We start from the raw sequence: 17,198 nt of genomic DNA, 5'->3' as shown, positions 1-17,198 counted from the left end.
AAAGCAACTGGTCTTCACTCCATCTTTGTCAGGCGGCGAAGTCACTGCAACAAAATGGCATTTCAGTTCATAATTGCCTGACCCTGCGTTCTCCAGGTCAGCTGGAGAACAGCAGCAAACACAAATGCAAATAATGAAAAGGGAGGAACTCTTTGGGTAAACACTGGGTTGTCCCAGAGTTAAAGCCCACTGAATAAATTCTTCATACTATATGTAACGTTTGGTTACATACAGTATGCTGTTGCTCATCATTACCAAGATTACCAGTTTAAAAACCACATAATGATGCTCTGATATTTAGATCTGTGTGTCTGATCCTCTTGCATCGTCTTCTCTCCATTTTCTCCTTCTCAGTCGCCTGTTCGTCATGATTGATAACACTGTTGCCTCTCTGCCAGCAAGTATGAATGATGAAAATCTAGATGAGGAGGAGAGAGAGAAGTTGTGGAGGGGATAAAGAGAGGGAGGGAGGGCCAATTATCTTATTGTTTAACCCACTCATGGTAGAAGCCCATCAATCTGAAACCACTTGCTCAAATGACTCGTGTTCAGCCTTTATAAAAGTTTAATTGGCTTATATAATTAACACTGAGAGGAAAGACATATGTGTGATGTAACTTTGAGGGTAAAAAATGACCCGTCTGGATAAGAAGTGTTTGCAAGGACCCATAGATTACAGTATTATGGTTATAAAAAATAATCTCTGCTATTAACAAACACAATTGATTTCTTCCTGATATTTTTTATTTTAACATTTAAGAAAAAATAACTATATAATTACATTTGGTTATGTTTTCCTCTCTCTGTGTCCCTGAGCTGGTGCGTGTGTGTCCGTTACCTAGACATTACAGGCACCCTTGGCTGCAGGATGCGGCTCGCTTTCCACGGGAAGCACCACCTGACACGCGGGGGGCGTGTTAAAACCGTGCGTGCACTCTGGATCCGTCACCTTCACTGGTACCTGTCCTACCTACACCCTCCGGCGATGACAGTAGAACCAAGTCAGTCTAAGGTAAATGTGATCGAAAGAATTCAAACGTATCTTAAAACACTGTCCTATTTCCCGTGATTCCGCGCGTTTCCAATGGCAGAGTCGAGGGGAGATTATAAGGATTTAATGTTGACGTTGAGGGATTAGTGGTCCAGGGGAAACAGTTACAGACCCAGAATGAAACAGGCAATGCTTTGGCAATGATGTCGGCGCTGTAGTCTGAAGGAGACTGTAAGACGTCCTGCAGGAAAAGGTGAGGAAGTTGCAGCACAGTCGATGCCGCAGTAGTAGCGCCTCATACTTGGGCTGTTCGCGGTTACGCGCTTTTTGCAGCTGCAGAGACTTTGCGCAGAGTAAACAATCGCACAGGCCGTTGCGTGGTTTTATTTCGTCTTGCAGTGTTTTTTTTTTTTACATTAAATACATGCTGCTTCGATCTGTATGAATTCCATTGAAAATATACGCTTTTAAATGTCATTTCATCCATTAGGAGTCTGTGCGCAATTATAGGCCCAGTTAGATATGCGCTTTTTACATAATCAGTTTAAGCAGATGGAATATTGTTTGATGGCTGACATTCAAAAACTGCACATTCAGAGCTGCTTTAATATATTAAAACATCTCATCCAGTCATGCATACTTTTTGTGGGTTTTAATATTGTTAATTAAAATACTAAGATGTGTGAGTTTGAAAGGCAAGTTGTTGACTCTTTTAAACTTTCTGTCCCACTTTCTCTCCAGCTATGAGTCAATTTCGGGCGTTAGCGGGTGTGCTGAGGAGTGGGTGTGTTGGGGGGAGTCAGTGGCTGCGTGCATGTGGAGGGGCCCCGACCAGACGCCCGGCTGGTCCCTGGAGAGGCTGCTCCTCCGGAGCTGCGCCTGTTGGCTCAGCATTGGCCAGCAGCTCCAGCTATGTTGAGGAGATGTACTTTGCCTGGCTGGAAGATCATAAAAACGTCCACGAGGTAACAGTGTGCAGCAACATGTGCCATTTTCTCACACAATTAGTGAACTAGAGAGGACTATGAGTGTTGTTGCAGAGGGAGCAATGTCCAGATTGGGGAGCCATGGCAGGGTTGTAGCACAAAATTCTGGGCCCCTTGCATAAGCTGTCTCTGTGGGCCCTGCACTTTTCCTCTCTTGATCCATGTCTTCCTCTCGTGCATTTTTTTATTACTAAGTCAGTGTCCCTTTCCTTTCTGATTTGAAACCCAGATTTCTCTTTCTTGGGGAAAGACATGACAGTTTATGCAAGTGCTCACAAATCCTAGTGCATGGTCAGTCTAAACCGTTTTGCACCATTAAGGGATGAGAGCTCACCAACTGAGCAATAGATGTCATTTAAACATCATCTCCAAGCTATAGGCCTGTAATAGAGCAGGATCTATTGGCCACATATAGCCCATCATTTAAAATAATCATTAAATATATTTTTAAAAGATACATAAAAGCCTGTAAATAAGTAACAAAAGTACTGCATACCCCTGCGTTTACATTAGAAATGTTTATTTTGTCATATAACCAAATTCAGTTTACTCTTTCATCTGGGCTAAAGCTAGACTTCTACTAAACTTTCACTTTTCAACCCTGAATAACCGGAATCTAAATATCTAAAGACAAATAAATCTAAAGACAAACAGATGTACGTTTGTATGATAGAAATTTAACGCCTTTTCAACATGAAATTGCTCAGTGGGCAAAGAGCTTCCACCATATTTTATACACAAGTCTTTAAACCAATTCATTGGCCCTAAGTAATCAGCCCTACTTTTCCCCCTACTACAATTCCCCTGTGTGGTAGGAGAGGGTTTAGTGGCTTAAATACAAATAACTTATGTTGCCAGTCTTGGTCTTGAAAATGGGCACTAAATAAATGTGCACAGGGGTTTGCTGCAAGCTCGATTGCCTTGGTCATGTACAAATATACTGTAGCTGCAGTGTCCTGGATTCCTGCCCATCTTTTTACTGTCCTGTCATCCCCTTATCTAGCACCCTATAATAAGCAGCAGGGATACTTTTGGTCCATGTTTGTGACTGACCTGCACTTGCCTCAACTGGATCTGTCTTTCTATGTGTTACAGTCTTGGGACGCATTCTTCCGTAACATCCAGGCCTCCAGTCCGTCTGGTGAGGCGGGCGAGAGACGCCCCTCCACTCTGCTCCAGGGCAGAGTGTTGTCCCACTCACCAGACATGGCACAGAAAGTGGTGGAGGACCACCTGGCCGTGCACACTCTCATCAGAGCGTACCAGGTATTGCACACTCACCCGGCCCAGCTATAAGCTGCGCACACACATCAGTTATCAGCTCATATAATGTAGATTTATGTTATTCACAGATTAAAAGATTGATCACATATTTCATAGGCATCCGTTTAAATCTTGATGCAGTTTCTGTGTACAGAATTAAGATGTCATCTACCTTGAGCCACAACCAGCTGACTATTTGTATCTCTGACGTGTGAAAAATGCATCAAACAAACTCCTCTTGACTTGCCAAAACAGATGCAACTGGCAGTGAAAGCTGTTTACACTGTGTGTCCTTGTATTAAAAGGAATATACAATTTGTTTGTCACTGCACGAGGTTATGCAAATTGCAAGATTAACTCCAACCTACTTACCCTGCTGCTTTTTGAAAACTGGAAATATCAAAGAGACTACTTAAGCAAAACAGGTGGTAACATTTCCCCTTGCCCTCAAATTAATTCGAGGAACTATCCAAGGGATTTATTAAATTCTGTCTTTTGGCAAAGGCGTCACTTTTATTCCCAGCAGGTTGCAGTCCTGGTGGGAATGTGTGTGTGAGTGTGTGTGTGTACATAGACATAAAAGCACTCCCATGGGGCTCTTTTCTCAGAAAGGTTGACCTACAACTGAGTGTTAGCTTATTCTCCAGCTGTTTACAGTCAACACTATGATGGAAGCCCCTTGCTTTATTTTATTCTCTCCTGTCACTTTGTTTTGTTTTTATCTGATTCTCCTTATCCCCCCTCTCCTCCACTGTCTCTTTGAGTAGATTCGTGGCCACCATGTTGCCCAGTTAGACCCTTTGGGAATCCTGGAGGCTGACCTGGACTCCTTCGTTCCCTCCGACCTGATCACCAGCATCGATAAGTTAGGTGAGCCTCACAACCCCTGCAATCAACCCAGCACATCACACATCACAAATAGCTACCAGAGGTCTTAATTATAAATTAAGTTGTTCATGTCTTGAGTCATTTATTTTTACATGCTAAGTTCACATTACAAGCAAATGTGGCACACATCAGATTTTTGTTTGCTCTCGTGACACAGATCTGATTTTTTCAGGGTAGTGTGGACACAGAAATCTGTTTTTTTACAGTCAGATTTGGTCCACAGCAAGATTTGTGGTAAAAAAATCTAGACACTCTCATGTTTCTATAACAGGTAGTGCATATGCAGGACATAGCCATTTAATAAGATCACTACAGTATTAGGTATCAAGGTTAGTAATGACACCATGTTGACACCCTGAAGACATTTGTTTATTGTTAACTGCTCTGACTGGCATTTCTGCACATTTTTTGTGCAGAAATGCCAGTTGGAAAAATGTCGGACACATGTTCTCAGGCTGACAACACAGTGTCAGTTCAAACCACCATGCCTCACATTGCAATGCTCTAATTATTATTAATGTGCTCTTTCCTGTCCCTGTACCTCCTGTTATAAAAACATAAAACAGGTCCATATTTTTAACAAAGAACTCATCTGTGCTCGATTGTTTTATTTAATTTTATGGGCATCCCCAAGATACTTTGAAATGACACCTTAATGTTTTTTTTCTACACTGTTGGGCTTGTAAATTCAATGCATTTCAACATTAATCCCCTCGGCATGGCGGACATCTTGGATTTGACCTCATCTGATTTCCCTCTTCATGAAAACTATGTTGGAAATTTCATGCTTTTCTCATGAATTGCACAGTCCTGGTTATCCAGTCTACTTTTGTGACAGATGTGAAAAAAGTCGTTTTGGGATTCATGTTTTTTTCCCCCATATATCCATGGTTTTTTGTATATCATACTTCACTGCGCGGGCACACATCACTCACTTTAAACATAAATGTAAATAGTCTGGGCAGAAAGATCTGATATGGAGAAATAAATTGAGCATGAAGCCCTGCAATATGAACATAGCCATATGTTCACACTGCAGGTAGTTTCATAAAAAAAGGCTCCACGAAACCCATGTGAAACAGACTGCATGATTTAAAAAAAATCTGTTAAAAATAAAATATTTCATCATCTAAATGCAGGTCCACAGTAATTGTACATTTCTGTATTGAACTCCTTATTTTATCCCCTTTTCCTAACCAAAGTATATAGCGTTAGCCCACAGGCGGTATATATGCTGATTAGATTCCTACTATAGAAGTACTTCCTCCTAATTACCTCAGGATACTTGTCTCGCTAAAGGTTTTCAGTCATAAGCATATTCTTCTTAGTGGTACGTTTACTTCAAAAGCTTCATTTGCCTCATAATGAAAATATCTGCTTTGTATTTTTCCTGCACTTTATTTCAATAACATTTCTGTTTCCCTCTGAGGGTTTGCACAGTCGGTACATGTGCATCTATCCACACATTAAACACGCACATGGTTGCATAACTGATTAGACCCAAGAGTGTAAGTGGTATTTCAGTATAAAAAGCCCCATCACGTTCTCCACCAAGTCTGTATATGCTTTGGTCAGCCTAATGCTGTCATTAATCTCAGGCCAAGCTCTTGTCATTCTCCATTTCATTTAGTGAACTGAGGATTGGTGGATGCTGGACGACCACAGAAAGCGATCGAAGTCTACAGTAATAGCTAGTGAAGAGGAGAGAGAGAGAGAGACATTGTTTCTGTTGGCTGCTGTTATCAGTGATCAGTGTGGCAGGACATAGCGCTGCATTATGTATTGTCACCAGGGCCAAAGCTTCCTAATGAAAGCTAATGACAACCTCCATGCCCCCTTATTTGGTCAGCTGATAGCACGAGAGTCTATTCTTGGCCCCCTTTGTCTTTGCTGTGTTCCTAATATGATTTGCACCTGTCTCCTCTTATGTTGCTTACAATCTTGAGCCTGACCAGCCCTCTCAGGTGGGCTTTGTCAGCACCGAAACTTATGTGGGACAGCCGATACTGATGCTGTGTCTCCACGTGTCCTACTATTGTACTGTCTACAAATGCATCCTGGATTTAAAAAAAAAAGTTTCATAAGCAAGCTTTATTTTTCATGTTTTGCCATCAGAAACAAATTTACTTGGATCACTTGAAGTTAAGTCCCTGCAATGTAGTTCTCTAAGTTAGCAGGGAGCACTACTGTCATATTCATCATAAAACTACAGCCCAACAAGCATTTAGAGCACAATTTCTATTAGACTGCAGTCTCAGTAAGGGCTTCAGGTAATAATTACAGTATTTTCACAATCAATTAATCTGTTGGTTATTTTTTTTAATCAATGCCTTAATCATTTAGTCTATGAAATGTCAGAAAGTTGTGAAAAATGGCCAATTTCTCAGAGCCCAAGGGGATGTTTTCAGATTACTTATTTTGTCCAACCAAAAGTCTAAAAAACATTAAAAGGTGTTTAATTTACTGTGTTGTAAACTGGATCAAATTAGCAAATCCTCGCTCAGGAGAAGCTGGAACCAAGGATGGCATTTGTACTTGTACTTGTACACTTGTGACAGCAATGTAGTAGAGACTGAAACATAAATGAGATAACTAACATAAGCAATTTTATTTTATTTAATAAAAAAACACAGTCTGTAACACAGTGCAAATAGCGCAGACAGTGCCAACAACGGGAACAGTGCTGACAGAGCTTGACAGAGACTGTTGTTAACCTGGGGGTAACTGGAGAGGGGGGCTATGCTTCTAGGACAACGTTGTCCCGATATCAGTGATAACTGACCATGATTGCTGTGTGAGCACATTGCAGAGCGTCAGCGATTAACTCGCCAATAGGGCAGGGGCTCTCACACACATGCAACTGGACTGTCTACAATAACAAAGAACGGAGAAGCTTGGGTCATTCTCTGCTCAGGATGACATTTCTACATCTTTTTGAGCTGAAAAATTTTTTTTTTAGGGTTTTTAGGATTTGGTTTGAATCTTTAGAATAAAACAGTTGAATTGCGTTAATATAGTCCTCTCTGTAGGCTTCCAGCTTCCTTCCTCGACAGAGTGGTAGTGTAAAAAACATGATTGCGCTTGATGAATATGAATTAATATAAACATTTCTCTAACTATTGATAGCCAAGATTGGGAGGGATAATGGTAAGACATGGAATATGTGGTCAGGGTCAATCAGTAGGTCATGAAGTTGTCCTATCGTCAAAGTCTTACGCAAATCTCCCTGAGTTTCACATGACGTTTTCATAGGTTTCTACGGTCTTGACGAGTCTGATTTGGATAGGAGCTTTCAGCTGCCCTCCACAACCTTCATTGGAGGAGGAGACACCACTCTTCCTCTTAAAGAAATCATACGCAGACTAGAGGTATTTATTTATTTCCATGCACGTATCTAATGATAGGGGGGAAACCATACCACTGCACCATGCCATGTATATTTTTTAAAATTTTATCTCTTTTTTTCAGACATCCTATTGTGGTCACATCGGAGTCGAATTCATGTTCATCAACAACGTGGACCAGTGTCAGTGGATTCGTCAGAAATTCGAGACTCCAGGAATCATGCAGTTCACTAATGCTGAGAAGAGGACTTTGCTGGCCCGCCTGATCAGATCCACAAGGTCAGCAACAAATAGACATCCACTGACTTACACTTTGATGACAGCTCAATACTTCACTTTTAGTTATAGCTCACATCAGAGACTCACCTAACATAAACAAAACTCTTGCACACGCATATATTTGGAAAAATAAACACCCTATTCTTCATGTGAGCAAATTTTCATCTTTGATAAATGATCTCAGAGGTTAGAGAAGGTTCCTGGTAGTGATCTGCCCATTGTTAGAATGCATGCTCTTTTTATTGTATGTTTGCTTTTTCTATGATTTTGCAGTGTTATCATCCCAATTAAAACTTATTGGCACTTACATTACATACATTTGCTAAATGTTTTAGTAGTTCTTAAACTACTCTAAAACATCATTGTGTTGTCCCAAACAGCATTCTCTCTAACTAAGTTCTAGCTATCTTTTTAATGTCTAGATTTGAGGACTTTCTGGCAAGAAAGTGGTCATCAGAGAAACGTTTCGGTCTAGAAGGCTGTGAAGTGCTCATCCCTGCTCTCAAAACCATGATTGACACATCAAGCGCTGCCGGCATTGAGTCCATGATCATGGGGATGCCTCATCGGTACACATTTCCTCACCTCTTAGCTTAATCTATACATACAGATAATTCTTGTCCTTCTGTATTTGATTTGTAAACTCTGCTTCCAGGGGTCGACTGAATGTCTTGGCCAATGTGATCCGTAAAGAACTTGATCAGATTTTCTGTCAGTTTGACCCCAAATTAGAGGCAGCTGATGAGGTGAGTGATCTGCAGATGTTTGGCAGTGTGGAAAAGTATCAGAAGAAAGCATTTTGGAGATACAACTCATGCCTTATGACATAACCTTTCTCTCCACCTGTAGGGTTCGGGTGATGTGAAATACCACCTGGGAATGTACCACGAGAGGATAAACCGTGAGACAGACAATAACATCACACTGTCACTCATGGCGAACCCGTCCCACCTGGAGGCGGTGGATCCAGTGGTTCAGGGCAAGGCCAAAGCTGAGCAGTTCTACAGAGGAGACAGTCTGGGAAAGAAGGTAACACTTATTGTCCCATGCGCCTGGTGGCTAATTTTGTGTTTGGTGAATATAGAGATACATTGTGTCTGTGTCTATGGTGTGATTTTTTTTTCTAGGTGATGTCCATCTTGATTCATGGTGATGCTGCTTTTGCTGGACAAGGAGTTGTGTATGAGACTTTCCACCTGAGTGAGCTCCCCTCCTACACCACACATGGTACAATCCATGTGGTGGTCAACAACCAGGTATTGGAGAGACTGTAACATGTGACCTGATACTTTTACCACTAACCAGAATGCATATATTTTGTAATTACTCATGTTATGGTAGTAATGCCATTTCTAATACTGCCATAATTAATACTTGTGCTATTACTATTTCTGAAGCTACCGATAATAATAACTGTGGTGCTATTATTTTATATAATTCTGTTGTTTGAAATCATTATTCCAAGTAAACTAACAAAATGAGCTGGTAGTTTTTTTGTTTTACTGCAAGTCACAAAGGAGGTCTGCACACTGTTAGGCTACGAATAAATAGTATATTTCTCTTTTCTTGTAGAACATTTTGATCTACAAGATCTTCCTCAGGCAGCAGGCCTTGTGCCTGAGACTTACCGTGTGTAGACCTCCTTTGTGACCTACTTTGAGTTATTCTTTGTTTGTATTTTGCTTGGATGTGTGCATACTTGTTTTCTCTTCTAAACAAATTGTTTAACACAATTGTGCACATTTTGTTGTACTAGACATCATTTAGATCACTTTACAATTGATATGCACAATATTAGATTTTTGCCGATACTGATATACGTATGTTTTTTTACACCTGATTGCAGAGAACATTATTCCTGTTGTGGAATAAACATATTATTGTGGCCACTTTTATTGTGATGGCCCACTTGTAGACAAATGATGTTTTTCTAAATTTAAAACTTGCCATATTTATTTTTTTGTAACATTTTCAAGTAAAACTATCAAGTCCTACTTTAACAGGCTTGGATGATGCTCTCCCTTAGTCAACACTAACAATAGACAGAATAAAATAGTGCAAATTTGACCTATTTGAACTAATTAAAGTGATGAAAGCGCCATCTTAGTGCCCCGTCATATCAACAGACACAGAAATGTTAATTTTAGGCCGATACCAATGTTTCTTTTTAAAGCCTTTATGTGTGTATACCGATGACATGCCTCTGATATTGTGCATTCCTACTTTGCATGTAGTTCTAGGCCTTTAATGTTATCTTTGTTGCCTCTCAGATTGGCTTCACCACAGACCCTCGAATGGCCCGCTCCTCGCCCTACCCCACTGATGTGGCTCGAGTTGTCAATGCACCCATCTTCCATGTGAACGCTGATGACCCTGAGGCTGTCATGTATGTGTGCCGGGTGGCTGCAGAGTGGAGGAGCACCTTCAACAAGGACGTTGTCATCGACCTGGTGTGTCACAGACGAGTCTTAACAGGAAAAGCAAATATAAGTTCACAATTTGACATGGCTTTTATGTGTGTATTTACAGGTTTGTTACAGGCGGTTTGGCCATAATGAGATGGATGAGCCCATGTTCACCCAGCCGCTGATGTACAAACAGATCCGTCGGCAGGAGCATGTGCTGAAAAAGTACTCCGACAGGCTCATTGCAGATGGAGTGGTGACGCTGCAGGAATTTGAGGTTTGTGATCTAATGCTGTTTGCTCTTGTTAAATATACTGTATATTGGTCGCTGCTACTGTATGCTGTTTTATTTGGCATCACCATTCGCTGGACTATGTGCATTAAATCACACTTAGATATTACCCTAGCCTTCGAGTAGATGTGTAGCGCCAGCACTGCTGTGTATTTGAGTTTCAATTTACTGCCTCAGTTCAATCACCGAGCCTCACAATCCCTCACATAGAGTATATATTGCTCAGTGAAGTTGAAGTATACCGCAGATTCTGGTGCCATTCAATGGAATTGCTCAGGTTCTTCATCCAAAACAGAAACTTTGATCGTAACATCCATTCTGAACATTTTTTTATACCATATGTCAGTCAGAGAAATACTGCAGCTCCTCTCTGGTGTGCTACTTCCTGAGTTTTGATGGACATTGTTTTCTGTTGTGTGGCCTGCTATCTGGACTCTTGGAAAAGCCCCATTTGTAAAAAAGCAAGGCAGAACCATTACTGCTGGTGGAGGCTTCTCTCCTCCCCTAATATTTCTCTCTCTTTCTCGCTGCACACAGTTTTGGTTAGTCAGCTGTAGTCCTTTATTGAAGTAAACAAACTTTGCATCAGTCAATATGTGGCATTTTTATTGTGTCTATAACACATTACCAAATGTGGCTGCAGGAAGAAGTTGCCAAATATGACAAGATATGTGAGGAGGCATACACCAGCTCCAAGGATGAAAAGATTTCACACATTCGACACTGGCTTGACTCCCCATGGCCAGGTAAATGGTCCCTTCCAGTAATTCAGGTTCAGTTTTTGTTGTTTTGATTAATTTTTGTGTGAATACTTTCTGTTGCTATTGGAGTGATGCCGTCTCTCTCTGTGTAGATTTTTTCACAGCACAGGGAGAGCCCAAGAGCATGAGCTATGTCCCAACAGGACTGGACGAGGAGGTTCTGCAGCACATTGGCCAGACAGCCAGCTCAGTGCCTCTGGAAGATTTTAAGATCCACCCCGGTGAGTTGGGGAATAGAGAGGAGAGACAGGCTAACGGTCATGGTAATGCTGAAGAAATGCTGTGCTAGAAATCTACACACAGAAGAGCACACATGATGGGGTACATGCTGCTAAAAGATATGATAAAGAACCTTAAAACACATCAACTTCAGGGCTGCAATTACCTTCTTTAGTCTACTGGGATGATATTAAGTCAGTTAAAGCAGTTCACCTGTAAACACATGCTCTCCTAACAGCAGGTGTTTGGCCCGCACAGCTGATTTGGCTCACGTTATAACAATTAAGACTGCCACAAGGGTTTTTAATGTTATTTACAATACAGTATGTCAGCCCATTGCGTTTTACACTCCTTTCCCCAGTGCTCTCCTAGGATCTCTCTTGGTTTCATTTGCTCTTTTGTGTGTGTGTGTGTGTGTGTGTGTGTGTGTGTGTGTGTGTGTGTGTGTGTGTGTGTGTGTGTGTGTGTGTGTGTGTGTGTGTGTGTGGGTTGGGGGGCGGGGGGGGGTTCTCCAGGTGTGTCTCGAATCCTGCGCGGTCGCGCTGACCTGGTGAAAAACCGGCAGATGGACTGGGCTCTGGGAGAGTACATGGCCTTTGGTTCCCTTCTCAGAGATGGCACCCATGTACGACTCAGCGGGCAGGATGTAGAACGAGGCACCTTTAGGTGAGTCCATGTCAAAACAACTCAATGTTGCCTCTGAAAGGATCTGTATGAGTCTTTGTTTAAAACTCTCTGCCTTCTTGTATCAATACTCTGACACTAGCAGGAATCCCTCTGCCACCACTGTGTACTATCAGGTGGTTGTATATAGTAAGTTTCAGGTGTAGTTACTGAATAATGAAAGGTTTTTACAGAATATCAATTTTTATCATCTTCATTTTTATAGCTTAGGAGCCCTTGTGGAATCACAGTCTCTCCACTCAGTGAATGAACTGGGGTTCTTTTTTCAGTCACAGATTGTCTCTATCTTTACTTACTATGATATAGGGCTGTGCTTTAGTTATATAAAATTGGTAACAAATTTAAAGCTCAATCATAGCGAGATTAAATTACAATGTCATTTTTTAAATTCAACAAATGACTTGTCCAAATTGAAAATTAAGAGACAAATTTTTACGTGTATAGCAAGGGTTTTTTTTGTTTTTGTTTTTTGAATTTTCTAACAATGGAGCACAGTTCATCCTTTTGAAAATCAGTTTTTGTGTGTGTTTGTTTTACATGTCATTTTGCATAAATTTGCTATATCATAATATAGAGTATATTAATTTGGAAAAATATTCAGTATACTAATAGTCATTTTGACTATGTCAGCCAGCCATACAATAACTCTTAGGCTCCATTCACATCAAATCAGATGTTGTGGACATTAACCGCAGGGTTGTGTGGTTGTTTGGGAGTGTCACATAAATTGCCCATTTGTGGAGGAGTGGAGGGTGGAGACCAGCAGAGCCAATCTCTCCGTCTCAGCAAATGAGTATTAGTATTCAGTAAGTTTGTTTATGTTGGTTTGATACATCTGTAGAATTTCTTTTTAATGCTACAAAAGACACACGTGTGCACAAAAACAAAGAAAGCAAGTGCTCCTTTGAAGGATAGTACTCACGAGCAGCTAATACGGACTTTTTTTTTGTTTTTTACTCATTATATTTAACAATAAAGAGAGGGTATTAATTGTTCCCATGTACTGTGGGTGTCTGGCAGTCTGGCAGTCTGGTTGCTGGTTAAGTTTTATTTATCGTGCTTCTATCGTGAAGTGATTACAGAACAAGAAAATACAGGTACGGGAACACATAAACAACCAAAAGAGTTTATATAGAACAAGACAACAATCGACAAAGACGATATTAAGAAATGGGACAAAACTTAATCACAACAAACACAAACTGTCTGCAAGTTACATGATTGGCCAACGCAGATTAATGTCGGGTAGCATTTCTCCAAAAGTTAATTCTGTTACAACTATTTGCCACATGCTGCTGCAATTCTTTAATGCAGCCCATACCACAACAGCCTCGATGCATTATGCACATTAAAATAAATGAGAGGAGAGGCATTTTTGCCGCATCGCCTGATTTGGTGTTAATACAGCTGTAAATTTCCTCAAATGGTGTATTTTGTCATCAAACGGGCAATTTTGATGAGTTTGTCAGGGTCAGCCTGCCTGACCAGAGATGAAAAGTAAGAAACAGTCACCTAAATGTAGTGAATTAAGTAATTGGGGGGGTGGGGAGGGTGGCACAGGGAGTCTGACAGACAGAAGACGTCAGCGCAGTCTCCTGGGAACTGTGAAGCCCACATGGTGTTGTCATGGTATGGAGGGACGAGTGACACATGAACAAAACCAGCTCCCCCTTTCACTGTGCCTGTCTCGTCTGTCCCCTATCATTTCTCCACCAGCCCATCTTCACTGACACCAGCCCCCCTGCCCCTCCCTCTCAGCTCAAAGCGACATACATCACACTAACTAACCAGAGGCTACAGGGCTTTTTCTTTAGCTGCACATTTACCACTGACATCTACTTCTCCCTATCTGCTGTCCCCTTCAGCAGGGTAATTTGCCTGGCTAAAAAAAATGACAGCAGTCAAACACTATATCCACCCTTCATCTCTGTATCACCTGTTGTGTATTTAAATCCTCCTCTGTGTCAGTTTAAGAGTCCATGTTTTTTCTCATCGTACTTCAGTGATACTTCATCGGCTTTATCACCCCTTATTGCTTTTTCTCCCAGCTACCCTTTTTTGTATCCCCCACAACTCTGTCTCCCTTCACAGTTCTTAGGAGCTGAGCATATTGGCATGTTACAGTTGAGTGGGCCTGCTTGCGTTTCTGTGATGTACGTAACAGCGTGCGCTAATGGATTCAGTCGTCGTGTTTGGGTAGGTTGCGTGCGCCGTGCACCCCTTTCCCTGACTAATGGGGCCCCCAGGCAGAGGAAGTGTGTGTGTTTTTGTGTGCGCGTAAAGACAGAAAGAAAGAAAAAAGAGGTGGGCACGCAATTTATGAGGCAATCCCGGAGAAAGACCTCATTCTCGTGAGGTTTTTGGGTCCTCTTTGGAGTGAGAAAATGAAATTATGTGTGTTACCTCAATTAATGCTGGATGCTCTTGATTTTGTTCATTCATCAAAGGATTTCTTGAAGAGAAATTGTATACACGAATATGGAGCAAGGATCAAACAAAACAATTATGCCATACATTATATGCCCTCATTAGTCCATAATTATGGATATTATTCAAAGGACTCAAAACATGCTCATCTTCTCGGTGGTAATATCATATTCAAGATAATAATCAATAGATTTTGGTTATTTCCTGCAGTTCTTCCGCCTGACCGTTACATAACCTCTCTGACTGTGTGTGTCTCTGTGTATGTGGAGATGTCATTAAAGTGATGTTAAAGGGGTTTAAGTGATTGTCTGATCGTGCTGGTTTTGAAGACTGATTCCTACACTGGGAGCGAGCGGACTGGCAGAGCTTGTTAACGCTTGGCTCTTTGCTCCCATCAACTCTTGTTGGGTCTCACACTGACTGAAGATGAGGAGAGAGGGGGAGTCCTCATCATTGACTACCTTTATGAGCAGCAAAACATGCACTGCACTCTGTGTGTTTACAATCCCCTGCATCCACTGGGTTAAAACATTTTTTTAAATCCAGTTGTTTTCAACACCATCATTTAAGACCGCGCACAGTACTGCAAGAGTGCCCCTTAGGAGCAGTACTTCATCTTTTAATAAAAAAAATTAATTCAATATCTTAAATGTCAGTTTTTGCCTGTATCAAAAATTGCATCGAATATCACTATTTTTCAAGGCATTGTATCAGAGTTTGAAAAAGTAGTACTATGACAACACTACTCTACTGTAAAAGCTAGAGGTGAAATCATTTATTAAATCATTTTTTGATAATTGACCATTTAAGTTATTTATCATGTAAAAAAGACAAACATTAACTGGTTCCAGCCTCTCAAATCTGGCAATGTTTTGTAAAAAAAGATAATCAATTTTTTAATCAATAATGAAATTAATTATAAGTTGCAGCCTCTTAAATGGGTTTGTGTTATTGTTTTTTATTTATACCCCACTTCGTCCATTAATTTCAGCTAAATGTGATATACTGCATGTCCTCCATTAGATGATGTAATTACGTTGATTTATTTTTGGTGCTTCACAATCCTTTAAAGTACCGCACACAAATGGATGACTTGGCACAACAGTGGGAATTTTTAACCGTGTGCCTGTTAGCTCAACATACAGCTCTGTCTCACTTTAAACTCAGAGCCATCAACATATCTTTAGTCTCTTTTCTATGAGCCAGTTTCATGCTTATCCGTCTCTCTTTCCTTTTTCAGTCACCGTCATCATGTTCTGCATGACCAAGAGGTGGACAAACGCACCTGTGTTCCCATGAACCACCTGTGGACCAACCAGGCTCCTTACACTGTTTGCAACAGCTCCTTGTCAGAGTATGGCGTGCTTGGTAAGAAGCCACTTGAGCCGCATGGCATGCTATAATTCAGTGATACTTAAGTTGCGGCCTGCAGTGGGGTCTAATTGTCTAATTCAAAATGAAAATAATTTGATTCACACTGGGAATTTTTTGTCATACTTTTGAATGTGAGTAAGGTCTCAAAGAGTGCATACAAAATAGATCTTGTTCATAAAAAAGTGCCAGAAGAGGATCCCTCTGACCTCCGACAGAGGTCAAAGCAAGTTGAGTCTCCCTGCTGTGGTTCATAAGTCATTTTGTTGCTCCTTTCAATGATGACTGTGACTTCAGGTTTTGAGCTCGGCTTCGCCATGGCCAGTCCGAATGCTCTGATCCTGTGGGAGGCCCAGTTTGGAGACTTTCACAACACAGCCCAGTGTATCATTGACCAGTTCATCTGCCCGGGGCAGGCCAAGTGGGTCCGCAACAATGGGATTGTCCTGCTGCTGCCACATGGGATGGAGGGAATGGTGAGATGGGGCAATAAATCCATCTGTGTTGCTCTATAGTGTTTAGAATTAAGTTCGGATATATTTTGAATTTATGTTTTAGTGGGACTCCTCGTCCATTTTTGTTCTCTTCTGTCTTCAGGGTCCAGAACATTCATCAGCTCGACCTGAACGCTTCCTGCAAATGAGCAAAGATGATCCTGATCACTTCCCTGTATGTTCACATGTGCAATTTACAATTGCTCAAATGGTTGCTAAATTAAGAAACATCATTACCTAATGCAGAAAGTCTAAGCGGTTACGCCGTGTGCTGCAGTTATCATCCTGTAGCCTTCTGTTTTATTGGCCATGCTGATGTCATGACCACTTAAGAGATGGCTCAAGTGATGATTGCCAATTTCTCCAGAGCTGAAAAGTCTCTTCATTATGGCCTCCAAAGAGCTGGTATTCAGCAGTTACTCAGGTCCCAAGGGTGAGGGAACATTCAAGGAGGGAACCATAGCCAGCTGTATCAGCAGAAGCTCTCCAGATTCATCTTCAAATGGGATATTGATCAAGCTATTAGTAGGCGCATACTAAGGGATTAACATTCTCTGTCCTGTCGTGTGTGTGTGTGAGTGTGTGTGTGTGTGTGTGTGTGTGTGTGTGTGTGTGTGTGTGTGTGTGTGTGCGTGCGTGCGTGCGTGCGTGCGTGCGTGCGTGCGTGCGTGCGTGCGTGCGTGCGTGCGTGCGTGCGAGAGAGAGAGAGAGAGATACAGTGTACTACATCTATCATCCAATAATAAGAAAAAACATTGCTGCAACCAACACTATAACTCTGTAAATTTGTCCAA

General features: G+C 41.3%; 1 protein-coding gene across 4 annotated transcripts in view; it reads left to right on the top strand.

The window, feature by feature from the left end:
- The first annotated feature begins 874 nt into the window (after positions 1 to 874).
- ogdhl (oxoglutarate dehydrogenase L) overlaps positions 875 to 17,198 on the top strand; it is a 50,795-nt gene continuing 34,471 nt past the window's right edge. For 3 of the 4 annotated variants that reach the window (XR_015778578.1, XM_088087037.1, XM_042502270.2), the window contains exons 1-18: positions 875 to 1,012; positions 1,733 to 1,956; positions 3,073 to 3,243; positions 4,008 to 4,110; positions 7,381 to 7,496; positions 7,597 to 7,751; positions 8,174 to 8,320; positions 8,407 to 8,497; positions 8,601 to 8,780; positions 8,879 to 9,007; positions 10,022 to 10,201; positions 10,281 to 10,433; positions 11,092 to 11,194; positions 11,302 to 11,430; positions 11,944 to 12,094; positions 15,780 to 15,907; positions 16,208 to 16,386; positions 16,508 to 16,579. Coding sequence is in view for 3 of the 4 variants with exons in the window: in XM_088087037.1 (XP_087943163.1) it covers positions 1,735 to 1,956; positions 3,073 to 3,243; positions 4,008 to 4,110; positions 7,381 to 7,496; positions 7,597 to 7,751; positions 8,174 to 8,320; positions 8,407 to 8,497; positions 8,601 to 8,780; positions 8,879 to 9,007; positions 10,022 to 10,201; positions 10,281 to 10,433; positions 11,092 to 11,194; positions 11,302 to 11,430; positions 11,944 to 12,094; positions 15,780 to 15,907; positions 16,208 to 16,386; positions 16,508 to 16,579 (2,409 nt within the window). In the remaining variant the exon portion in view is untranslated. Of the gene's footprint in view, positions 1,013 to 1,040; positions 1,245 to 1,732; positions 1,957 to 3,072; positions 3,244 to 4,007; positions 4,111 to 7,380; positions 7,497 to 7,596; positions 7,752 to 8,173; positions 8,321 to 8,406; positions 8,498 to 8,600; positions 8,781 to 8,878; positions 9,008 to 10,021; positions 10,202 to 10,280; positions 10,434 to 11,091; positions 11,195 to 11,301; positions 11,431 to 11,943; positions 12,095 to 15,779; positions 15,908 to 16,207; positions 16,387 to 16,507; positions 16,580 to 17,198 lie in introns of those variants that run through there. The other variant, XM_042502271.2, reaches the window with a different exon arrangement.

This window comes from Plectropomus leopardus, chromosome 13, assembly GCF_026936395.1.
Source record: "Plectropomus leopardus strain MGB_pleo_1.0 chromosome 13, ASM2693639v1, whole genome shotgun sequence".
Classification (NCBI taxonomy): Eukaryota; Metazoa; Chordata; class Actinopteri; order Perciformes; family Serranidae; genus Plectropomus; species Plectropomus leopardus.
The sequence above is the reverse complement of the archived record's forward strand: the minus strand, read 5'-3'. Positions and strand labels throughout refer to the sequence as shown.